The sequence below is a fragment of the Perna viridis genome, chromosome 3 (assembly GCF_037379345.1).
Source record: "Perna viridis isolate PV_CMFRI_1.1 ecotype Kerala chromosome 3, ASM3737934v1, whole genome shotgun sequence".
Lineage (NCBI taxonomy): Eukaryota > Metazoa > Mollusca > Bivalvia > Mytilida > Mytilidae > Perna > Perna viridis.
In genome coordinates this window covers 35,331,931-35,356,769 of record NC_142447.1, presented here as the reverse complement: position 1 = coordinate 35,356,769, position 24,839 = coordinate 35,331,931, and the positions used below count along the sequence as shown (strand labels likewise).

Sequence of the window (24,839 nt, the reverse complement as noted above, 5' to 3'; positions counted from 1 at the left end):
AGCTCTTTATTATTGATAAATGTTAGTGAAAAGATCTTTTTTGTTTGTTGTGATAATCGGTTTAAAATATCAAGTATCATAGCTGAAGTTGCGTATATATATAATAGCTTTACATGAATCATTTCGATTAGTCCATTCTGTTATCTTTAACTGCAACCCCGATGAATAACAAAATCTAAGACACATAGCTAGTTTTGTTACTAGTATTTTTTTAAGTTTTCATGGTTTACTCGGACAAAGAATAAAGATAGGTTGGAGTTGGTTCATGGAATGTTCCATATGTTATGTCGACAAAATTCTGTGATATATACATAGATCCTCTTCCAGTCCAGAATTCTGCTTGATCCTTTCATGACTATTTTTGTTATCGTCCCAAAATTTTCGGATATTTTCGAGATTTACATCCGATTCGGATTCCGAACGATGCGCCTTATACTTATTTATACATTTCTACTGGTCTCCGGTTTTCATACGACCACAAAAATAAATGTGGGTCTCGTATTATGTTATGATGTCGTAGGTAGGTGATTATTAAAATTGATGTAGAAATCGCTACCAGCATCATTCAAAACATGTATTCTTTGTATCATGCTATTTTCTTATAAATAAGAAACAAGTTTATCTTGCCACAGTTTACTTAAGACTTACATTAAATACTTACAAATTTTAAAGGTCATTAATGTTACATGGTGTGGCCATCATTGTACACACGTCGTAGTATTTCTTTCGTTTTAGTAGTCCGAATTCAACACTGTGACGAGTGTATTTCTAGATAATCACAAGACGCTTACCCTATCCGGGTGCACCTAGTCAATGATCCTAGTTTTTAGTAAAGTCGTTTACGCATAATTTCTGTAGTTTCTGTAAGTATAATTTTAAGTTATTTTTTTTTGTTCGTTATATTTTTAGTCCTTGCTCTCGGACTATAAATTTGCTTTTCTTCGTTTAACAATGGTATGGGGTATTTATTCTGCCACTCTGTACCTTTGACGTTGTAGAAAATATGCGTGTAATTCGATTTGCATCCAACAAATTTTGAACGCAAACTTGTACTAAAGTCTTTTTTAGAATATTCATTTGCTTAAAAGAACCAGAGAAGAACTGACTCTGGGTCTAGTTTTTGTTTGTTTGTTTTATGTCCATTTCATTTGTTAGGAATTATCTTGCTTATAGACATTTTTTCATGAAAGTAGGTAAGTATAAATTCATATGATAGCTACATGTTAGTAGGGACACATAATACAAACAGTATCATATATGTTTCTGATGATGGCAAAGAAATATTCACTTTGCCTAATTGTCAAACCAAGGATATGTATATGCTTAGTATACTATGAAAAAAATGTTTATGTCTTACGCATAAGTATACATGGCTCTTATAAATTCACTACGGGAATCGTAGTCAATATCATAACATTCTGAGTTGATGATTTAAGCGGTTATGTAAGTAGAAATGAATGCGGAAATGTAAAAAATGTATTTCGTGATTCAATTGCATACTAGTATAATATTATCATGGACAAGTTTACATTATTTTGTGCACATAATACATTCGTCAATAAATGAATACTAAATATATTATTGACACACATTCATTCACAGTATGAAAAGGCTCAAATGTGAAACATTTTCAAACTGAGATATAAATGTAAAAATATCAATAGTTAACTAAATACCTAGTATATTATAAAAATTATTTCCCCCTTCAGACAGTTGTAGTTAAGTCTGAATTGAACCGTTTTTTTTTTTTTTTTTGTGTTTGTTTTTGTTTTTAATTTTTTTACTGAGTGCATTGAACTCGAAAGGTGATTCTAAAACCTTGATTGCAAAAAAATATGTGTATAAATATTTCAGACAAAAGTAACTCTACGTTACCCTCCTCTGTTCGAATGTGTTGATCCTCACAGAAAAAAGTATTACTTTTTTTCGTTGGAAATGATATAAAAACTAAGAAACCGTAATTATTCAAGGGGGGGCAACCAAGTATATGCACTTACCATGATTTTAGCTGTGACTGAGCTTAAAATAAAATGTGTTTATACCAGGCAAAATGTTCGAGAATTAAGAAGGAAATAAATAAAATTTCCTGAATTTTCAGTGCTCTTCACTTACGAGTGATATATAAATTGTTGTTGATAATGCCCCCGTTGACTCGACGAAATACCGTCTACATTTTTTCTATCTCATATAGTCTTTATCACAAGATTATATATGCTTTATTTGTGCTCCAAGATGTCATTTACATGCAATAAACGGTATCACTATTATGTAATTAGAAACCTAAAAACAGTAATTTTCACACCTATGGTGTAATTACTTGTCATTTTATGTTAATTAGTTTTGCGACGCACGTGGTACAATTTTTAAAACAGACTTTAGCAAGTGACCTTGATCGTTCAGATACGAAACTAAAGCATTGATCATTGTTGTAGCTCTGAATGACTAATTGACCAATCATCTAACGAGGTTGTTTACGTCTTGTTTTCCGCTATGTATTCTGATCTGGAGGTGAAAAATAAGTCTAAATATTGAATTTAACCCCAGAATCCGTTATAACTAAGGTCAAATTCAATCATGGTCATTATCGAATGAATACCGGATTAACTCAGATGTACAAGGACTGTGGAAATAGTGAAAATGATGGACATTTCCGGGCTTGTTTTGGAAGATATTACAACAAACAATCCAGAAGTTCAAGGCCTGTTGAATGGATAGTGTATTCAAGGAATGATCACTTATAATCTGCTATTAAACACTATTTACAACAAAATGTAACATAGTTATGTAACATGTTCAGTGATTTAACACTTGGTAGTTTACAGTATGTGCATTTTCTTAGTAGTATTGCATGAAAACTCATTTCACAATCGACACCATGTGTGAACTCGTTCATCCAAATTCATTGATAAAATGACGGCTAACTCCTTCAGTTATGTTTTTGTTCTAAATGTTTTTTATGCTGTGATAAAGGATATACAATTTTAAAGTATAGCTTTGCATTTGATTAGTATTGAAGAGATTCTCAATGGCTGAACCATTATGTGCAATTCTGGTCTTCTCTGTTATGATGTCATTAGTGTCAGCAGGTTTCAGTGCACCACCAGAGACTAAAGGGGAAGGAACTAGTGAGTATAAATTGGAATAAAAGACTACTTTTTAATACAATCAGTACTGTCTGGCCATTTGACTTTCTTCTTCAGGTCTCAGTGTAGCCCGAAGACGAGGACAAACAGTAACTATAATACATGTTTATACTGTTTCTTGGAAAGTTTACCCAGCAGATTGTTAACCCTAGTTCTGTACATGATATATAATTATGTGTGTATGTACATAGTGGTTGTAATGTTCATATAGAAGTACTGTACTTCACTAATCACACAATGTCAATGTGCTATATGTACATCCTATTGAATTGACTATGTGCATATTCATTGCAGAAAGAGAGTAAATTGATTTTGTGAATGATTCAGTAGATAGGCAAAAAGCTTTATTTTTTCACTGTAAACTACATTACATGTATGTAAGATCTGATATTTGTAACCTCATTTTAGATGACCAGTTTTGTTTTTGTTTTAAACAGTCTTCACTGGTAATGGTTGAAAAAATTTCAGTCCCAAGCTCAGGGCTGTTAAGACTTTTTACCACAATCCTGACAAGTGATTTACCAAGTCACAATTTTTACAGTACAAAATAAATCAAAGACTGAAGTCTTCAAAGTCGCTAATTGTCATATATTCTCTGCCACTTATTTTGACTTACTTTCAACTTCCGAAATGGCAAGGATGCAATATGCTCTAAAATCCGGTGACTTCTGCTAGAACTCTTTCATAACCATGATGACCCAACTGATTTCAAACAAAACAACTAGTTACAACGAACCAAATTAAACAACTGGCAATGGTTATATATAGAAATCGAGCCAATGATAATGTAAATGACCTATGTAGTCAACTATAACAAGTTCCTATGTTTGAGTCGAAAACTGGGTAATATTACATAAATTCAATGCTAACAATTCGTGTTATCTTTTAATGTAAACTTCCCATTCTCATAGGACCAAAAAACACAAATAGACCTGTATACATGTAGTCATGTAATGACCCCCTGTGCCTTAATCAGAAACTGGGTAATGTTCAGTGCTAGCTGATCATTTCATGTAAACTTCCTGTTTCGTCAGGGTTTGACACTAACTGTGATCTGGTAGTTCTGTGCCTACCTAATTTGAGAGACGACTACCTTGAAGTTTTAATTGGTAGTCCTTTGGGCTTCTTAAATTTTTATAAGTCCTAAGGACAGGGCCGCAAAATTATTTCGAGGACTACAAAATAAATCTATCAAATAGTTCTGTGGGCTACCTAGTAAGAGAAGTTAGTATCAAGCCCTCTCGTACAAGCAAGAAACACATGTAGAACACACATGTATGAAATTTAAGAGGTACATTTTTACATGTATCTTGTATGAAGCAAGAACTACAACACTATGGCGGTAAATATGGCACAGGCCTGCAGCATAACATATATATTTATGCAAATTATATGCGAATACATGTATAAAGAACTGAAATTACAATTGCAAGAAGTTGCTAACAATATTAGTGACTTAAAAAGGAGGGATTTGAAGACCCTGCTGCTGTCATAGGATTTATACTAGTTCCCTAGCTACATGTACAGTGTATACCAATATTTTGCACATGCATGTAATAAATGGTCTTGATTTTCTCATTGCAATTGAGAGGATACATGTATGTGCACAAATTTTTCGTTTCTCCAGCATGGACGTAAGTTCCATTTGACAATCAGTAACAATTGCAGGATTTTTTTTTCAGCACATTCTCTCAGAAATTAATTAGTCCAGGCCCCAGTGCCACAAAATTTGAGAAAAAAATTAGTTCTGTCTGGGACAATTCTGAATAGTCTCAAGTTTGTGATGTCATCAATTTCAAAGACTTTGATTGAAGTTACATTAAATGTTCCACTGAAGTTTAGAATATTGTCAGACTTAAATATATTTTAACTACAGTATTATGGTGCCAGGGCCAGAAGGCAATAAATTTCAATGCTTTCCTTTCACAATCTTATTTCTTATCTATATTTAAAGGTTATCAGGATTATTTACATGTACATGTAGTTGCTTAGTGTCCGCTCCCCCTTTTTTTTTACTGAAGTACTTGTATCCTCTTTTTAAAAATAAAATTAAAAAAAAAACACAAAAAAACAAGGACATACTGAATCTTTTTCTCGCAGATTAACATTTTTGTATACAGGTATATGAATGCTTAACATTTTAGTGGCACTTGGCAAATAACATTGTAATCACGAAAGCAGATAGGTGATCATATGGAACTCCATGTATTAATATTTTGTATATTGTAATACTTTCAGTTAAAATGGAACTTTTAACTATTAAGTGATTGGAAAACACGAATTGAAATCCAGATTCATGTAAAAAGTACTTACTAAGGAAAGAATTGAAAGCTTTTCTCTAAAGCATGATTGACAGGATTTTTGCAAGTAAAAATATGGAGTCCATAGTTTGTTTTTTAGTTCCAGGCATTTTAACTGACAGAATTTTCGAACTGGTTCTCAAGCATCCTTTATTTTGTGAAGAAAAAACATGCATGACATGCAAATGTGTGTTTGGCCCCAGTGCTGCAAAACTAGAAAATTACTTAGATCAGAAGTTATTCTTAACTTCCTTTGACATAAAATTCGCAGACTTCGAGTTACTATTGAAATTTTTTTGCACCTACATGTTCTGTAGCTTAATGATTTGAGTCTACTTTGAAGAACTGGAATACACGGAGATACATGAGCTGGTTTTCACTTTGTTCACTGCCATCCTACTCAGAATATAGACCCAGAATTCGCAAAAATACATATATAGTCAGTCCTTTCCGTCCTTACCGCTTATATATAGCTTGGTCTGGTATTTTTGTCATACATTTGTAAGTGACAGTCCCAATGACCAGTGAAGAAATGGCTGGCATTGGTTCATTTCTTTTGCTGGCACATTGTATTTAGATGGGGATCCCTTAGATCATTTTAGAAGGGTGGGTCACCTTGCCACCTGTCCCTCCTACCCTTCCGCCTTTTAAATAGATAAACACATTCCAGTACAATTGAGGAAGGAGTTTTTCAAGCAGAATTTTCAAGAAATACAAACTTCAATACAAAAAAGTCCCTCCTGTCAACTGCTTTAGTCCAATTTCCCCCTGCACCTTTGGAGCTGTTGTGGGAAACCCTACATTTTGTATTTACATGTAAATGTACATGTATCACAGTCTATCGATTAATTTTCATTGTACAAAAGACGTACATTTATACAATATAAGTATAAGAATAATAATATTACTTTATTTCGAGAGTAACATGTAGTTATTACTGCCCCAACATTGGTGGGGAGACAATGTTTTTGGCTTGTCCATGTGTCCGTCACAAAGTTTGTCATCGCAACTCCTCTGAAACTACAGTACCGAATTTTACGAAACATTTTATGTAGCAAGAACATCATATGTAGTTGTGCATATTTCAAGGAAATTTTGATCCCCCCCCCAATTTTTGGAGGAGTTATGCTCCTTTGAACTTAGAAATTTGCCAAAACTCCTAACAAAAAGCCTTGTCAGTGCAACTCCTCTGAAACTATTGAACTAAATTCTACGAAATGTGGTATGTAGCAAGAACATAGGAAATTTTGATCCCCAATTTTTGTTGGAGAGAGTAATCAAGAGAACCATGGTTATAGCAGTAATCAAAAAGAATGTAATCCAGGGACAAAGACCAGACATGGAAAACAGACATACACAACAAAGAACATAAAGCAACTAAAATTACACATACAAAGTAACAAAAACAAATGAGCAACTCAGACTCCACTAAAAGCTGGGATCATGGAACAGGTGCACTGGTAGGGTAAGCATCCTCTGCTTTTCTAGAAACACCTGCCGAGTTGCTAATAAAAAGTCAAGTCCAGGGTAGTCGAAAAAGGGAAGGAAAACTGACATGTTGATCAAATCAGGTTACATAGATGGATACACCGTAACAATCCATGAGTTCATGATGACAACCATAAATCAGGGGAGAAATAGGAATTAGGGGGTCAGGTCTAGAAAAACACTGTTTTTGCTTTTCAGACAAAAATATGTAACTTTTAAAGATAGTGAAATGTCTGGAATTTAGCCGATGTGCAGCCACCTGTGACTGTGATTTACCTGTAACTGATTAGTTGATTGCATAATTTAATTAACAGTATACGTGCAGCCCCATTGCCTATGCGAATTAATTGAAGTAACTCTGAGAATCTTCATACATTTATTAATTAAGAAAAAAGATTGACAAGTCCACCATTTTCCTGCGGATCTTTCAGAGGTAACGAAAGCACATGGATCTGAAACTTTGAATCAGTTGTACATGTAGTTTGTAATTATTAATGCATAGATTGAATCATTTTAACACAGAAGTCAACAGACCATTTAAATCAATAGACAAATCTGTTCACGATTTTCTTTTACAAATAATCAACATTTTTTCATTACTCAGAAGTTTTCGGCTGTTTTCCTATATGATGAAAAAGTCCGAGAGATGTGATGTTTTGTTTACATGTTGGAATGTCCACATGTGGTCGAAACCAAACTCAATCTCTTGCTCTGATATTTTGTAAAAGACAGAGTATGTGATGAAATAACACACTTTCCAATATTTATCTTAAAATAACTACATACAAAGTTTGATAAAATGTCCGGCATGGGCTGTCAAAATTTCCAGACCCTTGATCCTGCAGTAACCTTTTTGACCTACAATAATGTACATGTGTATGTGTTTCTGCATTTACAAATTCAGTAACATTGAACATTGAATACAAAAGGCGCACGCTATGGGGAAAAATATTTTGGCCTATATCTTTGCTTTTACTCTGCCAGTAGTGACCTCTTGATAAAACATGATGGTTACTAGAGACTGATCAAATGATATGACCACATGATTTCAAGTTCTCCAGGTGAGGGATTCAGGTTCTCTAGAGCCTCTAGCTTACTAATATAACATGAATGTTTTATTTGTAATTTGACGTATGTCCATAGCAATAGGACACCCTATGGAGTGCTCATGAAACAAACTTCCCTACAGCCAAGTTCTATACAGAATACAAGAAGAAAGTATTGTATCAGAGAGTAGGGCTCACACTTTATGAAGCTTTTATAGGCTTCTTCAAACAGATTTGGGATTTCATAGTACCCATTATTTATGTACATATATGTACATTTACATAGTGTATGTACATGTACTTTACTCAGCTGAGTAGCTGATTTAATTATGTGTTTTTCCGTCTGCTTGAGTTGGTCTGAAATGCAGTTTGATTAGGGGGAAAAAACCTCTTAAAATTCTTGAATTTCATGTCTTTTTTTTTGGCATTCCAGTAATTTTCCAACCTTTATTTTCAATCAGGGGCTAATTTGGGCCCATTCCCAGTGAGAAAAACAGTAAGAAAATCACTGCAACAATGAATAAGGACCTTCTGTTTGTAGAAGTTATTTTTACGAAAGCATAAAAGTGTATATTACATGTATTCATGGAAATAGACAAACTTTTTTAAAAAGTGTTTGTACATCTACATGTACATGTTCTTGTACATTGAATGTTTTTGAATACTTTTAAATCATCCCATATCATCCCATATTATACTAATTTAATATTTATCAGTGAATATCCAATAAGTACTTTTCCCTCTTCAGACCTACATGTATGTACGTAGTACCATGGACACCCATAGTTCTAAAAAGCATAAGTATTCTTTGAACTTTTTTGAAGCCATTATGTTGGCCCTAAATGCATGTTAGCTTACTAGTATAACATTACTTTTCCTTATAATGTCTGAATGATAATGGGATTACATGGTACCCATTGTATTTGGCCCTAAACTTGAACAAAATGCATGCATACTTACTCAAGTGGTAGAATGAAGTTATAGCAAGGGATATATCTTGTTTTCATTACATTTTTTGTGTTAATATCACATAGTCTAGTGATAAGGAACATTTTGTACCCTCTAGATAACATGTTTGCATAGTTATAATGATTTTCTACTAGTGGTGCATTGGTTGTAAACAACCATAGAAATTCTACAAATAGAAGTTATTGACAATAGATAAACATTGATTTTCCTTGGATTTTAAAATATTTTTTCCAGACAGAAAAAAACCTTGATGACCTGTCCTCAAGGACTTTAAAAAGTAAACTGTTTGTGATAGTGGCAATGTGACCCAGGGAATGTTCTTCTGAATTTTTTTGTATGTTGGTATATTTCTCTGTATTTGAAGGAAAAGATTGATCGTAGTTCAAATTTTACATTGTAAATATACATATATTTCCCTTTTCTGGCATTTTAGGGCATACAATATAGCATAGTTTTTACATTGTATAAATAAAATGTGTGGACTAATATGCATGTACTTGTATGTGAATATGTATGTGAACAACAGAAACAGGGCAAGTTTTGCTTTTACTAGGAATTGAAAAGGTACAGTCAGTTTTCCCACTGTAAGTTCACATTTTCTAAAGACCAAAACCTTCTAAAGAAAATACTTACGAAGGAAAAATTTTCACTTGATGTTTTTTTTTTTTTTTGTTTTTTTTTTGTTTTATGACAGCAGAAAAAAATAAAAATATTAGGGCAAAAAATGTTATCATGCTGTAGTCCTCCAAGGATATCTGATGTATACATTAATTTGAGTATAAATGTGGGGATATCTTCAATTTAAAAGTTTGCTATAAGGCTGCTGACCTCTCAAGGAAGGATGTGATTGAATTTTGGGTTGTTACATGAACCATTTTGGAATTAAGGGCCAAAAGATTCCAGACCCAAGCATTTTCCTGATGTCCAGACAAAAACTTTGGCAAAAGTGTTTGAATATCTTTGATATTAACAAAGAAGGCTTGGATTGATTTTAAGGTTGTGGCTTCAACTTTTTTTAATTATGGGCCAAAAAAAAGACCATTTCACTGTGGTCAAAGTCTTATTCAGTATTCAACATTTAGAATTGCAATCCATTAAGAGTTGTTAGATTTCACTAACCACTTCAAAAGTTTCCATTACTTTACATGTTAAAAAAAGTAATTTTCAGTTTTACTGTGAATTCCAAGGACATGTGACATCTTAATTTTGCAGACAATTGTGAAGTTGAAAAATAAGACTGTCTAAATCATCATGCTAATGGTACAATGATTGTAGAAATTTGACCTGAAAGAATAATTCTGAAAATCCACATTTTTACCTTTTCTGCTGACAGCATTGAGGCAAATTACCTGCACATATCAACAATATTCATAGTAGTAAATTGCAAATATGATTTTTAATTACACATTCTCAGCTTTATTTTGATTTGCATACACACTAATTATGCACTTGCAGTACATAGCTTTAGGGCAGTGTGTTTTGGTGCTACTTGTTACATACATAAAGGGAGGTGGCTATTTGAGTGAGACCTTAGTCTTAAATGGTGTATCCATACTTGCTCCTGAATGTGGTCATATCAACCTGTACCCTGCAAAGCCTTTTATTTGATACATGGAAGGGAGCTCCCTTCTAATATAACATTCATTCAGATACAAATGTAGTTCAAACCTTGTTTGTGAGTGTGTCTGGTTAAAGTTGGTTTAGATCAGTATGAATTTTTAATTTCTTACAATAACCAAGGTTTTGATAAAATCATATGAAACATATACATTTACAAATTACATCCTTTTATTTCAAGTGATTTTCTTATTGTGAATACATATACATGTGTACATGTATTCAGCACCAATTAATGCAGTCTGTGCCTTTAGCCACTAGCCTGAAGCCTGAGACAAGTAAAAATTTATTCTGGCTAGTGAACAATCTGAGAATTTCAGTTGATTTCTAAAGAAAAAAATACTGTTCAGGATTGTAGCTGAAAAAGTTTATGGCACAGACTGCAATAAACACTGTAGAAAGAATTATAAGCTTTAAATGCAGCTTATATGGACCTATGATTCCCATAATAGAAGTTGTTGCTTTTCCTCAGTGCCTTCTTCATGCTTGTGTTCTGAATATTTTTTTAAGATTACACATGATTTAATTCAGTCATACATTAATGTATAGTTCAGATGTATAGGGTACACCAAAAATTGATTTGGTGGTAAACTTTTTTGTGTCCAACTTTTATTGCCATTTGAAGTCAGATCACTTTGGTAGGTGCTAGTTTGATCTTGCATTTAAGTACAGAAAGTTTAATTAAAAAAATAATCAATTTGTGGCATGTAGAAATCTAAATTTAAACATTATTTGTGACATAGCATTGTTTACTTCAATCACAAGATCACAGTGTCCTTGTACATACTATTGAAGAGAAGTCATGAACAAAATGTATGTGCCAATGCTAGTTGTCAGTGTACTCTTTGAAATCATTTTGAACCAATGAAAATAGAGTAAATAAAGGAGTAACCATATCACAATACTTCATGATTAAATATTATTTTTCTCATGTTATCGATTTAACAGGTACACTTAAAGCTAGCCTTGACAGATAAAATTCTTTAAATGTAAACTTTACTTTTCAAAATCATTCATAAGTTCAATGAAAAATTTTAAACTGCACTTGTTTTTGTCCTTGCAGATTTAAAAATAGATCGAGCCTGTCACCATGACCTTGAAATGTTATTTGTTTTTATCTGTTCTTGGAGACCGATGGCGTCCCCTTCATACTTAAGTAATCAGGGAATAATTGTCTTTCATGTCCTTTTGAGTGCTTCTGATGTTATCATGTATATCCTGGTTCAGCCCAATTCAGATCATTCATTTTTGAGTAATGTACTAAATTTACATCCTTTTGCTTTCACGAAGTTGCAGTTCCAATTCCTGTTGAGGTATGCTCCTAAAGCATGTTCTTCTTCGTCATATCTGGCATTTTAAATAGCTCTCACTTATGTGTTAGTTTAATTTGTCAAAAACCTGCATGACTAGTCAGTAGTATCTTTTCTTTTTCTTAGAACAGTACATATTTATCTGTTGAGCTGCCCATATTTAGAAACACGTGGGAAATTTGGACTTTAATGTTGGGTTTATATATGGGACAAGGTTGTTCATTCTTGGTTGGGTCTGTTGAATATCTGCAGGGCAAATCAACCTTGGGTTATGAAAAATGTTTGTTAAACAAACAATGATCCAGTTACCAATAACTGCTGTGTTTTCATTCAGAATATTAAATTGACCATGTGCTTGTAGTGTAGTCATTGTCTGAACTAAATGAACGATTTTTATTTTAATCAGATTATGTCACAGTTTACAAATGTACTGGTATGTTGTGCATTGTTGACTGTTCATTGCAGGCATTAGAAGATGTAACAAAAATTATTTGTACAACTTACTGGACCTTAAAGTGTCACTGTAACATCTTAAATTTAGTAGGGAGAGGGTTAAAAGATTCTTAATTTATCAGAATTACAGTATTATGTTATCCTTTCTCTTCTAGTTTTGTGGAAAGTTATATTCATGAAATTAGGTTCAGAAACTGCAGTTATGTTTTTTTCCAACTAGTTAAAATGACTACATGAAAAACCCAAGAAGTCTGAACATAAATTTACCGTACATGTATACTCATACAAATACAACTGAAACTGTATACTGTGTAAACTCTGTATCTCCTTACCTATCAGTTGTACTGACTATGTGATCTCCAAATATATACAGATATAACTTGTCTGTTGTTTTTCAATGACATCCTCCTACATGCACTTATTACAATGTAGTAGAACCACCTTGTTCCTTCTACAGATCAATACTGCTGTCTGTACAGTTATGAAAAACACTACTATCATTTGAACATCTGTCATTATGAATTTATGCAAATTCCTGCATATGATTTGCCTTTCATTAGACCTGTAAACAAAACCAGTAGGAAATGGAAGGTGATGTATGATAATACACCATGTCAACTATCAAACATGATGGAAAATTTTCAATGGAAGTACAACACATTACTTATTAGAATTCCATTCTGTGAAAGGGAAAAAAACCTTAAGAGTTAGCGTAATGTCATCAAATACTGTAAACGTATTAAGCTTTGTGGCTGCTAATTTTCAGGGATTCTGTCAAATGAACATATTCATGGGTAGTAAATTTCATGGTTTAAAAAAAAATGACTGGTGTTATAAAGTGTTTAAAATCAAATTCGCAGGTACATTTTTTTGCGCTGTTCTGTTCACCATGAAAATAGTAAAAATTAGTACACTGCGAAAATTAATACGTTTACAGTATTACATTGTTCAGTATTTGTTTTGAACAACACCAGTAGAATTACAATGTCTAAACAAATCTAATTATGTATTTATAAAGGTATATAGTAAATATTCTTGACATCACATGGACCTCCCCTTTTGGGGAGAACAATCTGCTATTAAGTGAAAGCCAGTGGCCATTGGATTGAATGATATTTTTAAGTCACTAATATTGACTTGTTACACTCTTAATTTCAGTACTTTATATTTGCATATGATTTGCATAATTATATATTACTACCCCATATTATGCTGCAGATCTGTGCTGTGTTTACTGCCATAGCGTCATAGTTCAATCTTAATACAAGATAAAAATGTAACTCTTAAATATCATACACATGTGTTCTACGTGTGTTTCTTGCTTGTATAAGAAGGTGAAGTTCACATGAAATGATTGGTTAGCATTGAAAATTCCCCATTCCCGATTCAGGCACAGGGGCTTGTTACAAGACTATATAGCTCGTATATATATTAGGGGGGGCCCGATATCTATTAATATTCACTGCCAATTATTTAATCTGGTTCCTATCTGGTTCCCTAATCAATAATATGGTTGCTAAAATGTACCTCTTTTAAAATATATCACACTCGTGTCTATGTGTGTTTTTTGTTGTATGAGAATAGGAAGTTTACAAAGGCAAACTGTGATTTTGTTGAAATATTGCATGATATTAAGATTGTTTTGCTTGGGGAAACAGTAACAAAATCATTGTCTATATTACAATCAAAAACTGGACTATATGAGGGCATAACACACTGTTAATTCTCTCATGTACAATTACAAGAGGACTTCCTTATGGAAACTATTTGTAGGTTAGACAAATGAACTTTAATTTGTAAAATGAATGTAGTGGTTTCATTAAGCTTATTCTGGATGTTTAAAACATTACAGCATTTGAGAGAGAAAACAGAGATCTACAAGCATGACATGTATAATGAAGTCAGTGCTCTAGAATTTCCAAAATTTTGTGGTTTTTACATGAAAAATAATGTGTGAAAATTACTAATATTTATATTAATTTTAAAGTTATACTTGGCACAGAAAACAGAAATTGGTAATACATATAGCTTGTTTTATTTCTAAAATGTTGCTAGCAAATACACTTGATTAAAAGTCAAAACTTTTTTAGTTGCTGACTTCATTGAAACACCACTTGTTGTTTGCTCTTTATTATTTATAAAGCCAAGTAAATGATTATTAATAGATGAAAATGAACTTGTTCTTGTAATTATTGTAGTTCTTTTCATTGATATAAAACCAGGTGTAACTTGAATGACAGAAAGCACAAGTTATAAAAAAGTGATATGGTTGGTGTCAGAATCAATAACTTTTTGACAGATTTTTATGTACTGAACATAGCATGCACTTAAAAAAAACTTATATACATTATTTTTTTTCTTTTCAGTTTGTAAAGATATAGACATCAGAAATAAAGTAGAAGATTTAGACAAGTTAGAAAATTGTACAGTGATTGAAGGTTCACTTAGTATACTGTTGATAGAGGGAGCACAGGAAGAACAATACAAAAATAAGTCATTTCCTAATCTTGTTGAGATCACAGATTACTTTCTTCTGTATAGAGTCTATGGATTAAAAACGTTGAGTAACCTCTTTCCAAATCTTTCAGTAATTCGAGGTCAAAAGCTGTTCTTCAATTTTGCTTTTGTTGCTTTTGAAATGATGGACTTAGAAGAAATAGGATTGATTGGCTTAACTGTTATAGAAAGAGGAGCAGTGAGATTGGAGAAGAATCCCATGTTATGTTACATCGATACCATAGACTGGACTCAAATTGCCACTGGGGTTGATTGGAGGGACCATTTTATCAAAGGGAACAAGATTTCATCAGAATGTGTAGACATCTGCCCTAAAGACTGCCATTCTACACCCTTAAATGACCTTGATAACCATCGACAAATTCAAAGATGCTGGACATACAATCATTGTCAAAAAAATCTAGGTTAGTACTGAGATAGTTATCCAATCCTGGCTCTATGTGTAATATATGCAACTTAGAAAAGCATACATTCAGACCAGAATTAATTTGTGTCTTGGTATTCTGTAGTTCTTAAGAAACATCTTTCCAAGTTTAAAAGAATTGTTTGGCATTCTGTTAGTGCTGTAGAATGATAAAATATTTGATTTCAGTTGAAATTAGCTTTATGTTTTTGCCCCTGCTGCCACATGAAGTGCGACCTAGAAATATATGGTGTCCATGCATCACACCTATAAAGCATCCGCACACTTACATTTATAAATTGATTAAGGTCTAACTTGTACCATGACTCTCTCAGACAAATTTGTTAATCAACAAAGATGGCCAATGTTGTGAGAGTTTCCCTTAGAAATAGAAAGTTCATTCAAATTTCTTTTGTAAGACCTGTCTAAATGGATGTGGATAAAATTCATACCAAAGGTCCAGAAACCTCAACTACAGCTTTAAAAACAAAGTTGACAGGCTAATCTGTGAGAGTTGTTTCCTTTGGATGTAAAAATTTCTTCAAAATATGTGTTGTAAACACTCTTAAGTCATCATTTTTATGGATTTTGACTAATTTACACAAAAGGTTGTTACCATGAATCACTTACTTCATTTTGGAAATAAATGATGACTGACAAACTTAGTAAGAGTAATCTTTTTTTCAAGAAATTGTTTAAAAGGAAAAAAAGCAAATATTATTTTAATGGTATATATGGTATGCCCTTTTACTATTGTTCAGTTATATCAGAAACTGGAGCTGTGGGGGACATGAAACATTGTTCTTTAATCTCTCTAGGGCTCCCAACTGTTATAAGAATGAGATACGTTTTGAACATAATTAGGAATATTCTTAAAGAAGTTTGGGCCCCAGCCAAATTTTCAGTAGCATTGATTATTAGTCCCTTGCCAAGCATTGTCTCATTCTGTTGGTATTTTTTTCATTGATATGACTGATTTGAGGAAGAAAGGAAAATAGTACACTCATCACATAGGTAATTAAGGCAAATTGATAAATGCTTGTGTGCAAATTAAAAAAGTTCAGTATAAAACTTGACAGGGTAGTTCCAAGTTTGGTCATTATTTTGACAGACTTAAAGACAGATTTATTTATTTTTTGTTTAAATCTGTACTTTGTAACAGATTAATGTCCTTTTTTCTTGGATATCATTTTACATGATAGGTTAAGTGAATTTGGAAACTTGATCCTGAGACATTTAAAGGAGATTTATGTTGTTATTATTTCTTACCAAGTTCAGTTTACAGCATGTCTCTTTGAAAGACAAAAAGTGTAAAAGTGACTTTAGGGAGTTCAAAAACATTCCTATACATGTCCATGTTGCATATTTAATTTCTGTTCCAATGCTGCTAGACTGTAAGATGTATATTTATGTTGATTGGTGGTGTACCTGTCTGTGTTAAGATAGAACTCTGTATTTTTTAAATGATGTGAAGTTATTACATGTATATCTTGTAAGCGTGAATGATAATAATGGGAGGCTACATCACTGATGTAGCATAAGGTGAAAGTTTTACACGTGTCTGTACACACATCTGTCCCATTGACTTGAATTGCTCTGTTCATTACCATTGAATATGGTATTGTGTTTTGGCATAAACTATACTGTGTTAGCAATTTTCAGCTTGCACAAATCTGGGCTTTACTAATAGGATTCTTTATGTTACTGTGTATAGATATTTACTTCAGATTTTGCCAATTATGATATGGCTAGTTCACACTTTCATCTTCTCTTTGAACTAGGTCTGTGAATTTCAGTGCAGTTACATGTTTGTTATTTTCACTTTTTCATCAGTGGAAACTTGAACATATGATTTTTTTTTTAATGTACATATAGTATGAAGCTTAAGCATGATGAGTTGTACTGTTTGTGACTTTTTATTTTTATCAGTGATACATCTATGGAAACATTAATGATTTCCTATAAGTGGATTGTCTAAATCTAAAAAAAAGATGAATAAGTTGATGTACTGTACATGTAAAAACTATCGTGTGTTGATCAGAATTAAATTCCTTTAATCTTTTGAAATGAAGAAATCAAATCAATCTGAAATTGAAGACTGAACTACATGTATACTTTAATAATAATTGAAGGGTTACAGTCATGACATTCAATCTGTATAAAAATGTAAAGAATCTTGTATGAAACAATTCATATGTAAATTAAGTTTTCTTTATGGTCCATCTAATTGCCACTTTTTGAGTTTATTTTCTCTATATAAATATGATATATAACAATAGACTTATCAGAACATAGGTTTTCACAAATTTCATAGTTATCATGGTAACTTGTCATACATTTGTATACTGTATAAACGTACTGATCCGTGTATTTACTTTTGACCCTTATTACTTTTAAAGTATTTGTTTCTAATGCACCAATATATAAGTGCCAAAATGAGTAAGAATTTCAATTGTTAAATTTTATAAGTAGATTTAAGCATAAGAATACTGGAATTAAGTCTATTCAAGTTGCACTTTAACATGTACAGTTAGTTTATAAAAATCCACCAGACAATACAGTTAACACCTTTAATGTGTGATGGTATTGCAAACAGGGGACATAAGTCAATCCATATGCCCTTGAATTTTGGTTACTCCAGACACAAAGTATGGTCTGCCTTATGCATAGTATTATGTTGGTTTTGGTGAATTAAAGTTAATGTTGATACATGTACATGTATATTTGTATATGCTTTTAGAAGAAGGAAGGGAATGTTGGGGGATCAGTTGCAGTTTATGCCTTCTTTTCTTTCCAACTTTACAGAAATCAAACCAAATCTATGACAAAGCCAATTTTCTTTTTTTTTTTTGACTTATCAAGAAAAATGTTAATAAAAAATGTTCTTGTCAGACAATCCCTGTATAAATTTGTCAGAATCAGACAAGACTTTAGCTACAAAAGGCTCTCTGTCAGCCTTCTAAGTGAAATTTTTCAATACTACAATGAAAAATATTTTTAGATGTAGTGTGATACTGCCCACATTTCACTTATTACATAACATGTGTGAAGAGCAGGCTGTTACTGCTTCCAGTACAAAAATGGAAAGTGGATCTATTGTCAAGACATGAAGAAGTTGGTTGTAAATTAAGGCATAATCTTATCTACAAGCAGCCTTCAATTATTTATCAATTAATTTATAACAGTTTTAATCAGAATAAAAAAATGACTAATGTGTAGGAATAATAATAGATTTAAGATTGGTGTTAATGCTTGGTTAGCCATGCATTGTCACCTTGTATATGACCTGAGGGATTGTTTACTTGGGGAAAACAAGTCACACATTCCCTGTTGATTTTATTATCTTGTAGAAAAACAAATTATTGTGACTGACATTCTTTGTTTTATTAGAATATTATTATAGAATCATTTGACCATTTACCCAGAGCATGAGAATTGATCCTTTATTTTCAGTTATATTTATTATAGATATTGAATTTTTTTGCTTGCATATTAAACCTAAAGATAAACAAGAAAGAAAGTCAAGGAACATTTCTGAGAGATTAAGAAACCAATGTAATGTATTGCAAACTAATTAGTAGTAACAATAAATTCCTGATGAATTTGTATCAAAATATAGTGCAAGAAGTCTTAATAGGTTGTAACTGTTCTAATCATAATTTTCACCATTTCACTCAAAGTAACAAAAGTTTAAAAAAAATAAGTAAACACAATCAAAGTTATATATAAACACATTGACTTATGACTGTTATATACAAGTTAATGCACCAGAAATACCTTTCTCAGTGTTTATTTGAATAATATAAGGTCAAACAAAAGCACTTGTAATGTAAATTTCTGTTAAACTGAATTGTTTTTGCTCATAGCACAATAGCTATGTTAAATTTTGCCACTGGTACACATTATTTTCTTAATATTAGTTTTTTTCTCTCCTCCAGTTATTTGGATTATTACCCCAAGAGATTCTTTGAGTTAGAAATTGTATTATAATGTCTCCCCAAACATTGATCAGACGGGCATATTTTGTGTCATAATTGTCTGTCATTGTGTTTGTCGGTCTGTCTGTAACACAATTTGTCATTGCATATACTCATTAACTTATCAACCAAAGTTCATGAATTTTGGTTAGTAGCAAGAACACAATTGATAGTTGTGTATAGTACCTAGAAACTTTCATTCCCAAAGTTTTTTGGCAGGAACGTGTATGCCCTTTGAAATTCTTCTGTTATTCTTTGAATTCATCCTATTTATTGGCAAAAAAAAAAAAAAAAATTTATACTCAACTACTGCTTGGGGTTTGGGTGAAGACTATCTTTTTTGCTGGCAAAAATAAACTTAACTTAAATTTTTTTTCAAGATCATATATAAAAAAAAATGTATATGGTTATTATGGTTATTTAAAATGCTATGTATGGTGTGAATTTTCCTAGTTTCTGTTTTGTAGATTGTCAGTGTGGTAAAAACAGATTCTGCTTACATCATTCAAAACAATGTTGTCATGAAAACTGTCTTGGTGGTTGCTCTGGTGAGACTAATGCTGACTGTGATGCATGCAAACATGTTATCTTTACTGATCAAAAAGGAGAGTCCAGATGTCGAACCAGCTGCCTTGGAGGAACCTATACGGTAGTTTGAAAATCTTATTTATACAGCAGCATAAAAGGAAACTTCTGAAACAATTTTTTTTTATTAATTTAAAGCATGAGGCAATGGATAGAGCTTTGCAAAAAGAAATAGGAAATATAAAGCAACTGGATTAGACTAATTGTATTACAGAATATTTCTACCCCCTTCAAACAGATGAAAGGGGTGTCTATAAACCACTCTTCGCTGTTACCTGTCTGTCTCTACAGCTATCTTGGTAGCACAAGTGATGTACTCTAAAACACTTGTTGGACTTTATGAATGGTTAAGCATTACATGTACATTTATGGAATAAAACTGGATCTCTGCAAGGGGAAAAGAGTCCATCTTTTTAAGGGTTAAATGAAGTCTAATTGAATTGGAGGTATAAACCCATCAGTCCATCCACCCACAGAATTTACATTTATGAAAATCCTTTTTTTGTTTTTCATCTAAGAGTCATGGGGCTTTGAACACTAAAACAAAGTTTAATAGGGGAATTATTAGCCTTACCACAGACATATATATGAACATATTGGTACAGTCTCTTTTTCCGACCAAGCATCAGTGCTTACATTCATAAACAAATGGTGGAAATTGATGACCAAAGTAAAAGTCAGAAATAACTTGCCTTCAACCTTGCACAACAATGCAAATGTCTGAGATTTTTTTTTAAAATGTCAATTCAAGTGATAAAAGGTGAAAAACAAGTACATTTCAATAATGCAAAGAACCCCAAAACCTGAAAAATGCTTGACCTTTACTTAAATTTATTTAGAGGTAATGTCTCTTTATAATTTTATATTATCATTCATTGGACCCAAGTGATTATTTTGACGTATGGTACTTGGCCTATGAAACCTTTATTGACCATGTAATAATAAAAAGCTTGTTTTTGTTTTTTAATGTTACAATGAATGCATATTTAAGTGCTGTTGAGTTTTAATCATCTGGTGCCACCTGCAAATTCAAAGAATTAAATATTTTAGAGTCTTTGCTAGGCATTGAACTTTTCCTGTTTAAATACTTTTGATAAAGTCTTAAAAATAAGATCAGCGACCAGACATTAGATGTTTTATTTTACGTAAGATATTAGCAGAAAATCGAAATCAGTTTCCTGACCTATTTATTAGCTCACGTGGAACTATGGTTGTCTAAAAACTTCCAACAATCTGAAAGTTTTCAAAAACTACTTGAAAGTGTCATAGGCTGCCTAAAGTTGTCTTTGAAACTAATGGGGAAACACATTGTTAATACTTAACAAATTTACCAGACATGACAAGAAAAGTGTTAGGGGAAGGGGTGAGGGGCTCCACCGTTGATTTACTCCTTGTTCCATTTGATCGAACAGTATGGCCACTATGCTATCCATCCATTTGTCCATCCATTCCCAGTTCTAACCAGCAACTCCTCTCAAATGGCTGAAAGGAATTTGATGAAACTTTTACAAATTGTTTATGAAATGAATGATGATGCAAATGTACATACCCTATTTTTTCCCTTCTAAATGGCTGTTGGGGTTGCCTATGTAGTTTCTAAGAAGGAGAATGGAAGTATCATGAAACTTATTTTATTTAGAAAATTACTGAAATGGATTTGTTAACAGGCCACTGGTCTATGTATATTACTAAACCAAATTTTTGTTGCTTTAACATCTTATTAACAAAAGTCTGATTGTTCAGTTTTGAGTTGATCAAGAATTTTTAGTTGAAAAACAAATTGAAGTGTGTTGAGTAATTACAACCCCAAAATAGCTTTTTCAGTGGAACATATGGCACTCTGTGGCTAATCTAAAATACTGACTGTTTCAGTACAAAGGCAGAAGATGTTTACTGGATCATGAGTGTTTAGCGTTAAAACTTAAGCTACTGAAGGATCCAAGCTTAGGACAGGATTATCCAGGAGAATGTGTTAAGGACTGCCCTGCTGGATATACCAGTGACACATTAGATCCTAACAACTGTATCAAATGTAAAGACACCTGTCCTAAAGGTGAGTTTATTCTGTAATATTGTGGTTACTCCCAATAGTACTTGGTACATTCCACTATAGTTCATTTGCCTTTTAGACTGAAAATTGTAACATGTAATAAATAATAAAATACATGTGGCCTGGAAAGTATTTTTCAGACAATATTTGGAGCAGTGGATTACACAGGTGCACATAAGTACTTAATTCTGTCACTGTTTACCTTTATGCACTGATCAATTTCAAATGAGACATGTTAATATTGGATTATATATTACACCTTACTTACTGCTATGTTTAGTAATATTGAAGAAAATAAAGAGGTTGAGAAAATTGAAGTGATAATTCTTTGGTTGTTTTATATGTTTCTTTTAAGTATATGTACATATATGTCTTTTCCCATATTACAATGTGTCAAATAATCTAGCAGGAATTGTGTCTTCTACAGATAAATTGTTTTTACCCTGTCCCTCTGTTCCTCATAGTTTTTTGAAGCCCAACTTATTGGAAACTGCTGCAACATATTTCATGGAACTTTGTAGGTAGTTAGGATATGATATGTAGTTGTTCATATTTGTACCAAGAATTTGTTATATACTAATTTTGTTGGAGTTACACCCCTGTGAACTTTGGAACAAGGAGACACACTTTTTTGAAGGCAAAAACCAACTTGAATATTTGGTAGTTAACTACGTTTCTGGGATTAAATGTTCTTATGTTTATACCCTGCCACGCATAGTGGCATGGTGTTATGGGTATTAGAGGTATGCGCCTGCCTATCTGATGAATTCGGACAGGGGTAGAGGATTGTTTTTTCAAACTTTACACAACCTTTTAGTGCTATAAAATACAGTAGAATCTCCATTCATCCATAAGTTCTTTTTCACTTTATATTTTTTTGTCACAGTAATGTCCTGTTTACTTCACATTATTGACAACACAGCCGTTTTTATTGATTCACAGTCTAAAGCTTATTTACTGATTTTATTTTCATCTCCATGTACTGCAAGAGTCAATGGCCTCCCAGTTGGTCATTGGCATATTGTTATTTGTTTCTCATTATAATGGAGAGAGATGAATGCTATTAAGAATTTTATGGCGGTATATGTTTTGATGTTTGCTTTTTCATATGTAGTATTAGTAGCAGTAATTTTTTTGCAGTTTAAATAAAAAGAGTATCTTTGTTTTATTGATATTACCATTGTCAGTATCTGTGACCATACAACTAATGATTAAAGAATTAAGCAGCTTAGCTAGATTATTATAGATGCTGCCAATAAATGTTTCATCCCGGCAAATATTAAATTCTGTTAATAAGCAGATAGATCACAGGCATTTTTACTGTTATTGATATAGATTTAAGATTTAGCGAATATTTCACTTTTTTTTTAATATTTTATTGAAAAAATCAATTTGACTTAAGTAAAAATTTATGTGTTATTTTTATATAGCATATACTGATATTTTAACAAAAATGTGATTGACTAATATTATAGTAATGAAAACTCACATTATGGAATTTTGAACTTTATTAATTCAAATTATTTTTTAAAAAATTACAAAAACAAATTGCATTTTCAGGTGCAATTGCACCATTGCAATAATTAATACATGCAATAATTCCTGCATTTACAGCATTTAAAATTCTGTTCTTTTGGTATTGAATGATATGTATCCGTTTACAGAATGTACTGGGAAGAAAGTAGACAGTGTACAAGCAGCACAAGATCTACGTGGATGTACACGAATCATTGGAGCACTAGAAATCAGGATCAATAAAGGAAGTAAGTTAACTAATACAACAATCCATGTAAAAGAAAAACTTATCAGGGTTCGACACTAACAGTAGTCTGGTAGTCCTGTGCCTACCTAATTTCTAGGAGAACTACCATGAAATATCAATGGGCTACCTCTATTAGTTCTTAAAATTTCATTAGTCCTAAGGACAGGACCACAAAATAATTTTGAGGACTACCTAATTATCTATCACATGGTCCTGTGGGCTACATACATGAAAAGTTAGTGTCAAACCCTGCTTATAAGGAAAGAGTCAGTCAAAGTTATGAACTCGGCTACAAACCAACCTGAAAGAACAAAAGCTGGAATTTGTTGTCTAATAAAAGATAGTAAGGATTAATTTTCACTTGCTTATCTTGTGACAGTATTACTTATTGTAAATACAGGCATGTTTTGAATATGAATGAAAAAAAAAATTAGGTCCTATGACTTCCTTAAGGAAACAAACACAGGAAATACAACTGCTACTGGCTAATGAGTTGAAATAAATATCATACCTTTTTTTAAGTATAAATATTAGTATACTTATATCAACTCTTCTTCCAGTGAACACACAACAGGAACTGGACAAAAATTTAAGACAGATAACAGAAATAGACGATTACTTGTGGGTTCACAACTCCGATGCATTGTTGTCCTTGAATTTTTTGAAAGGATTAAAAGTAATTGGAGGAAAAACTTTAGTGAATGGGTTAGTAAAGTATATACTGTTATAGTTTATTGACTGTATGAAATCTTTTAAATTGTACCTTTGTAGTTAATAATATTAAAAGTAAAAAAAGTTGATCAGTGATGTGTAGCACTAGTTGCATTTATGCAAATTGGCTTATAGAATGCTTAATGTTTGTAAGGGGGGTATTTTTTGTAGCATTTTTTTTTTAAATTATGTTATTTTGTTTTTCATAATTCATTACATTTTTGGACAGAAAAAGGTTTCAGTTGTATTAAAATCATTATGCATAGCTTTTTTTTTATTTTTCAGGTTTTCAGTTTTGATAAATGACAATGAAAAACTGCAAGCTCTGTTTCCAGCAGAAGTTAAGAATCTTGTTATTAGGAATGGCAGCTTGAACTTCCATTTCAACAGAAAATTGTGTTTACATGTGATCAAGGCATTTGAGAAGAATGTGACAATGATGTCAAAGAATTACAAGAATGACATTAGTAATAGAACTAATGGGGATCAGGCACCATGTAAGTCTCTA

The 24,839-nt window shown here is 32.2% G+C and overlaps 1 protein-coding gene across 5 annotated transcripts in view; it reads left to right on the top strand.

Annotated features, from left to right (window-relative positions):
* Window positions 1-2,469: 2,469 nt before the first annotated feature.
* LOC148622030 (insulin-like peptide receptor) overlaps window positions 2,470-24,839 on the top strand; it is a 47,567-nt gene continuing 25,197 nt past the window's right edge. For all 5 annotated transcript variants that reach the window (XM_088571516.1, XM_088571515.1, XM_088571512.1 and 2 more), the window contains exons 1-7: window positions 2,470-3,125; window positions 14,693-15,247; window positions 19,691-19,872; window positions 21,681-21,861; window positions 23,523-23,621; window positions 24,181-24,325; window positions 24,617-24,828. In XM_088571516.1, coding sequence (XP_088427642.1) covers window positions 3,026-3,125; window positions 14,693-15,247; window positions 19,691-19,872; window positions 21,681-21,861; window positions 23,523-23,621; window positions 24,181-24,325; window positions 24,617-24,828 — 1,474 coding nt within the window. In that variant the 5' untranslated portion in view covers window positions 2,470-3,025. The remainder of the gene's footprint in view (window positions 3,126-14,692; window positions 15,248-19,690; window positions 19,873-21,680; window positions 21,862-23,522; window positions 23,622-24,180; window positions 24,326-24,616; window positions 24,829-24,839) is intronic.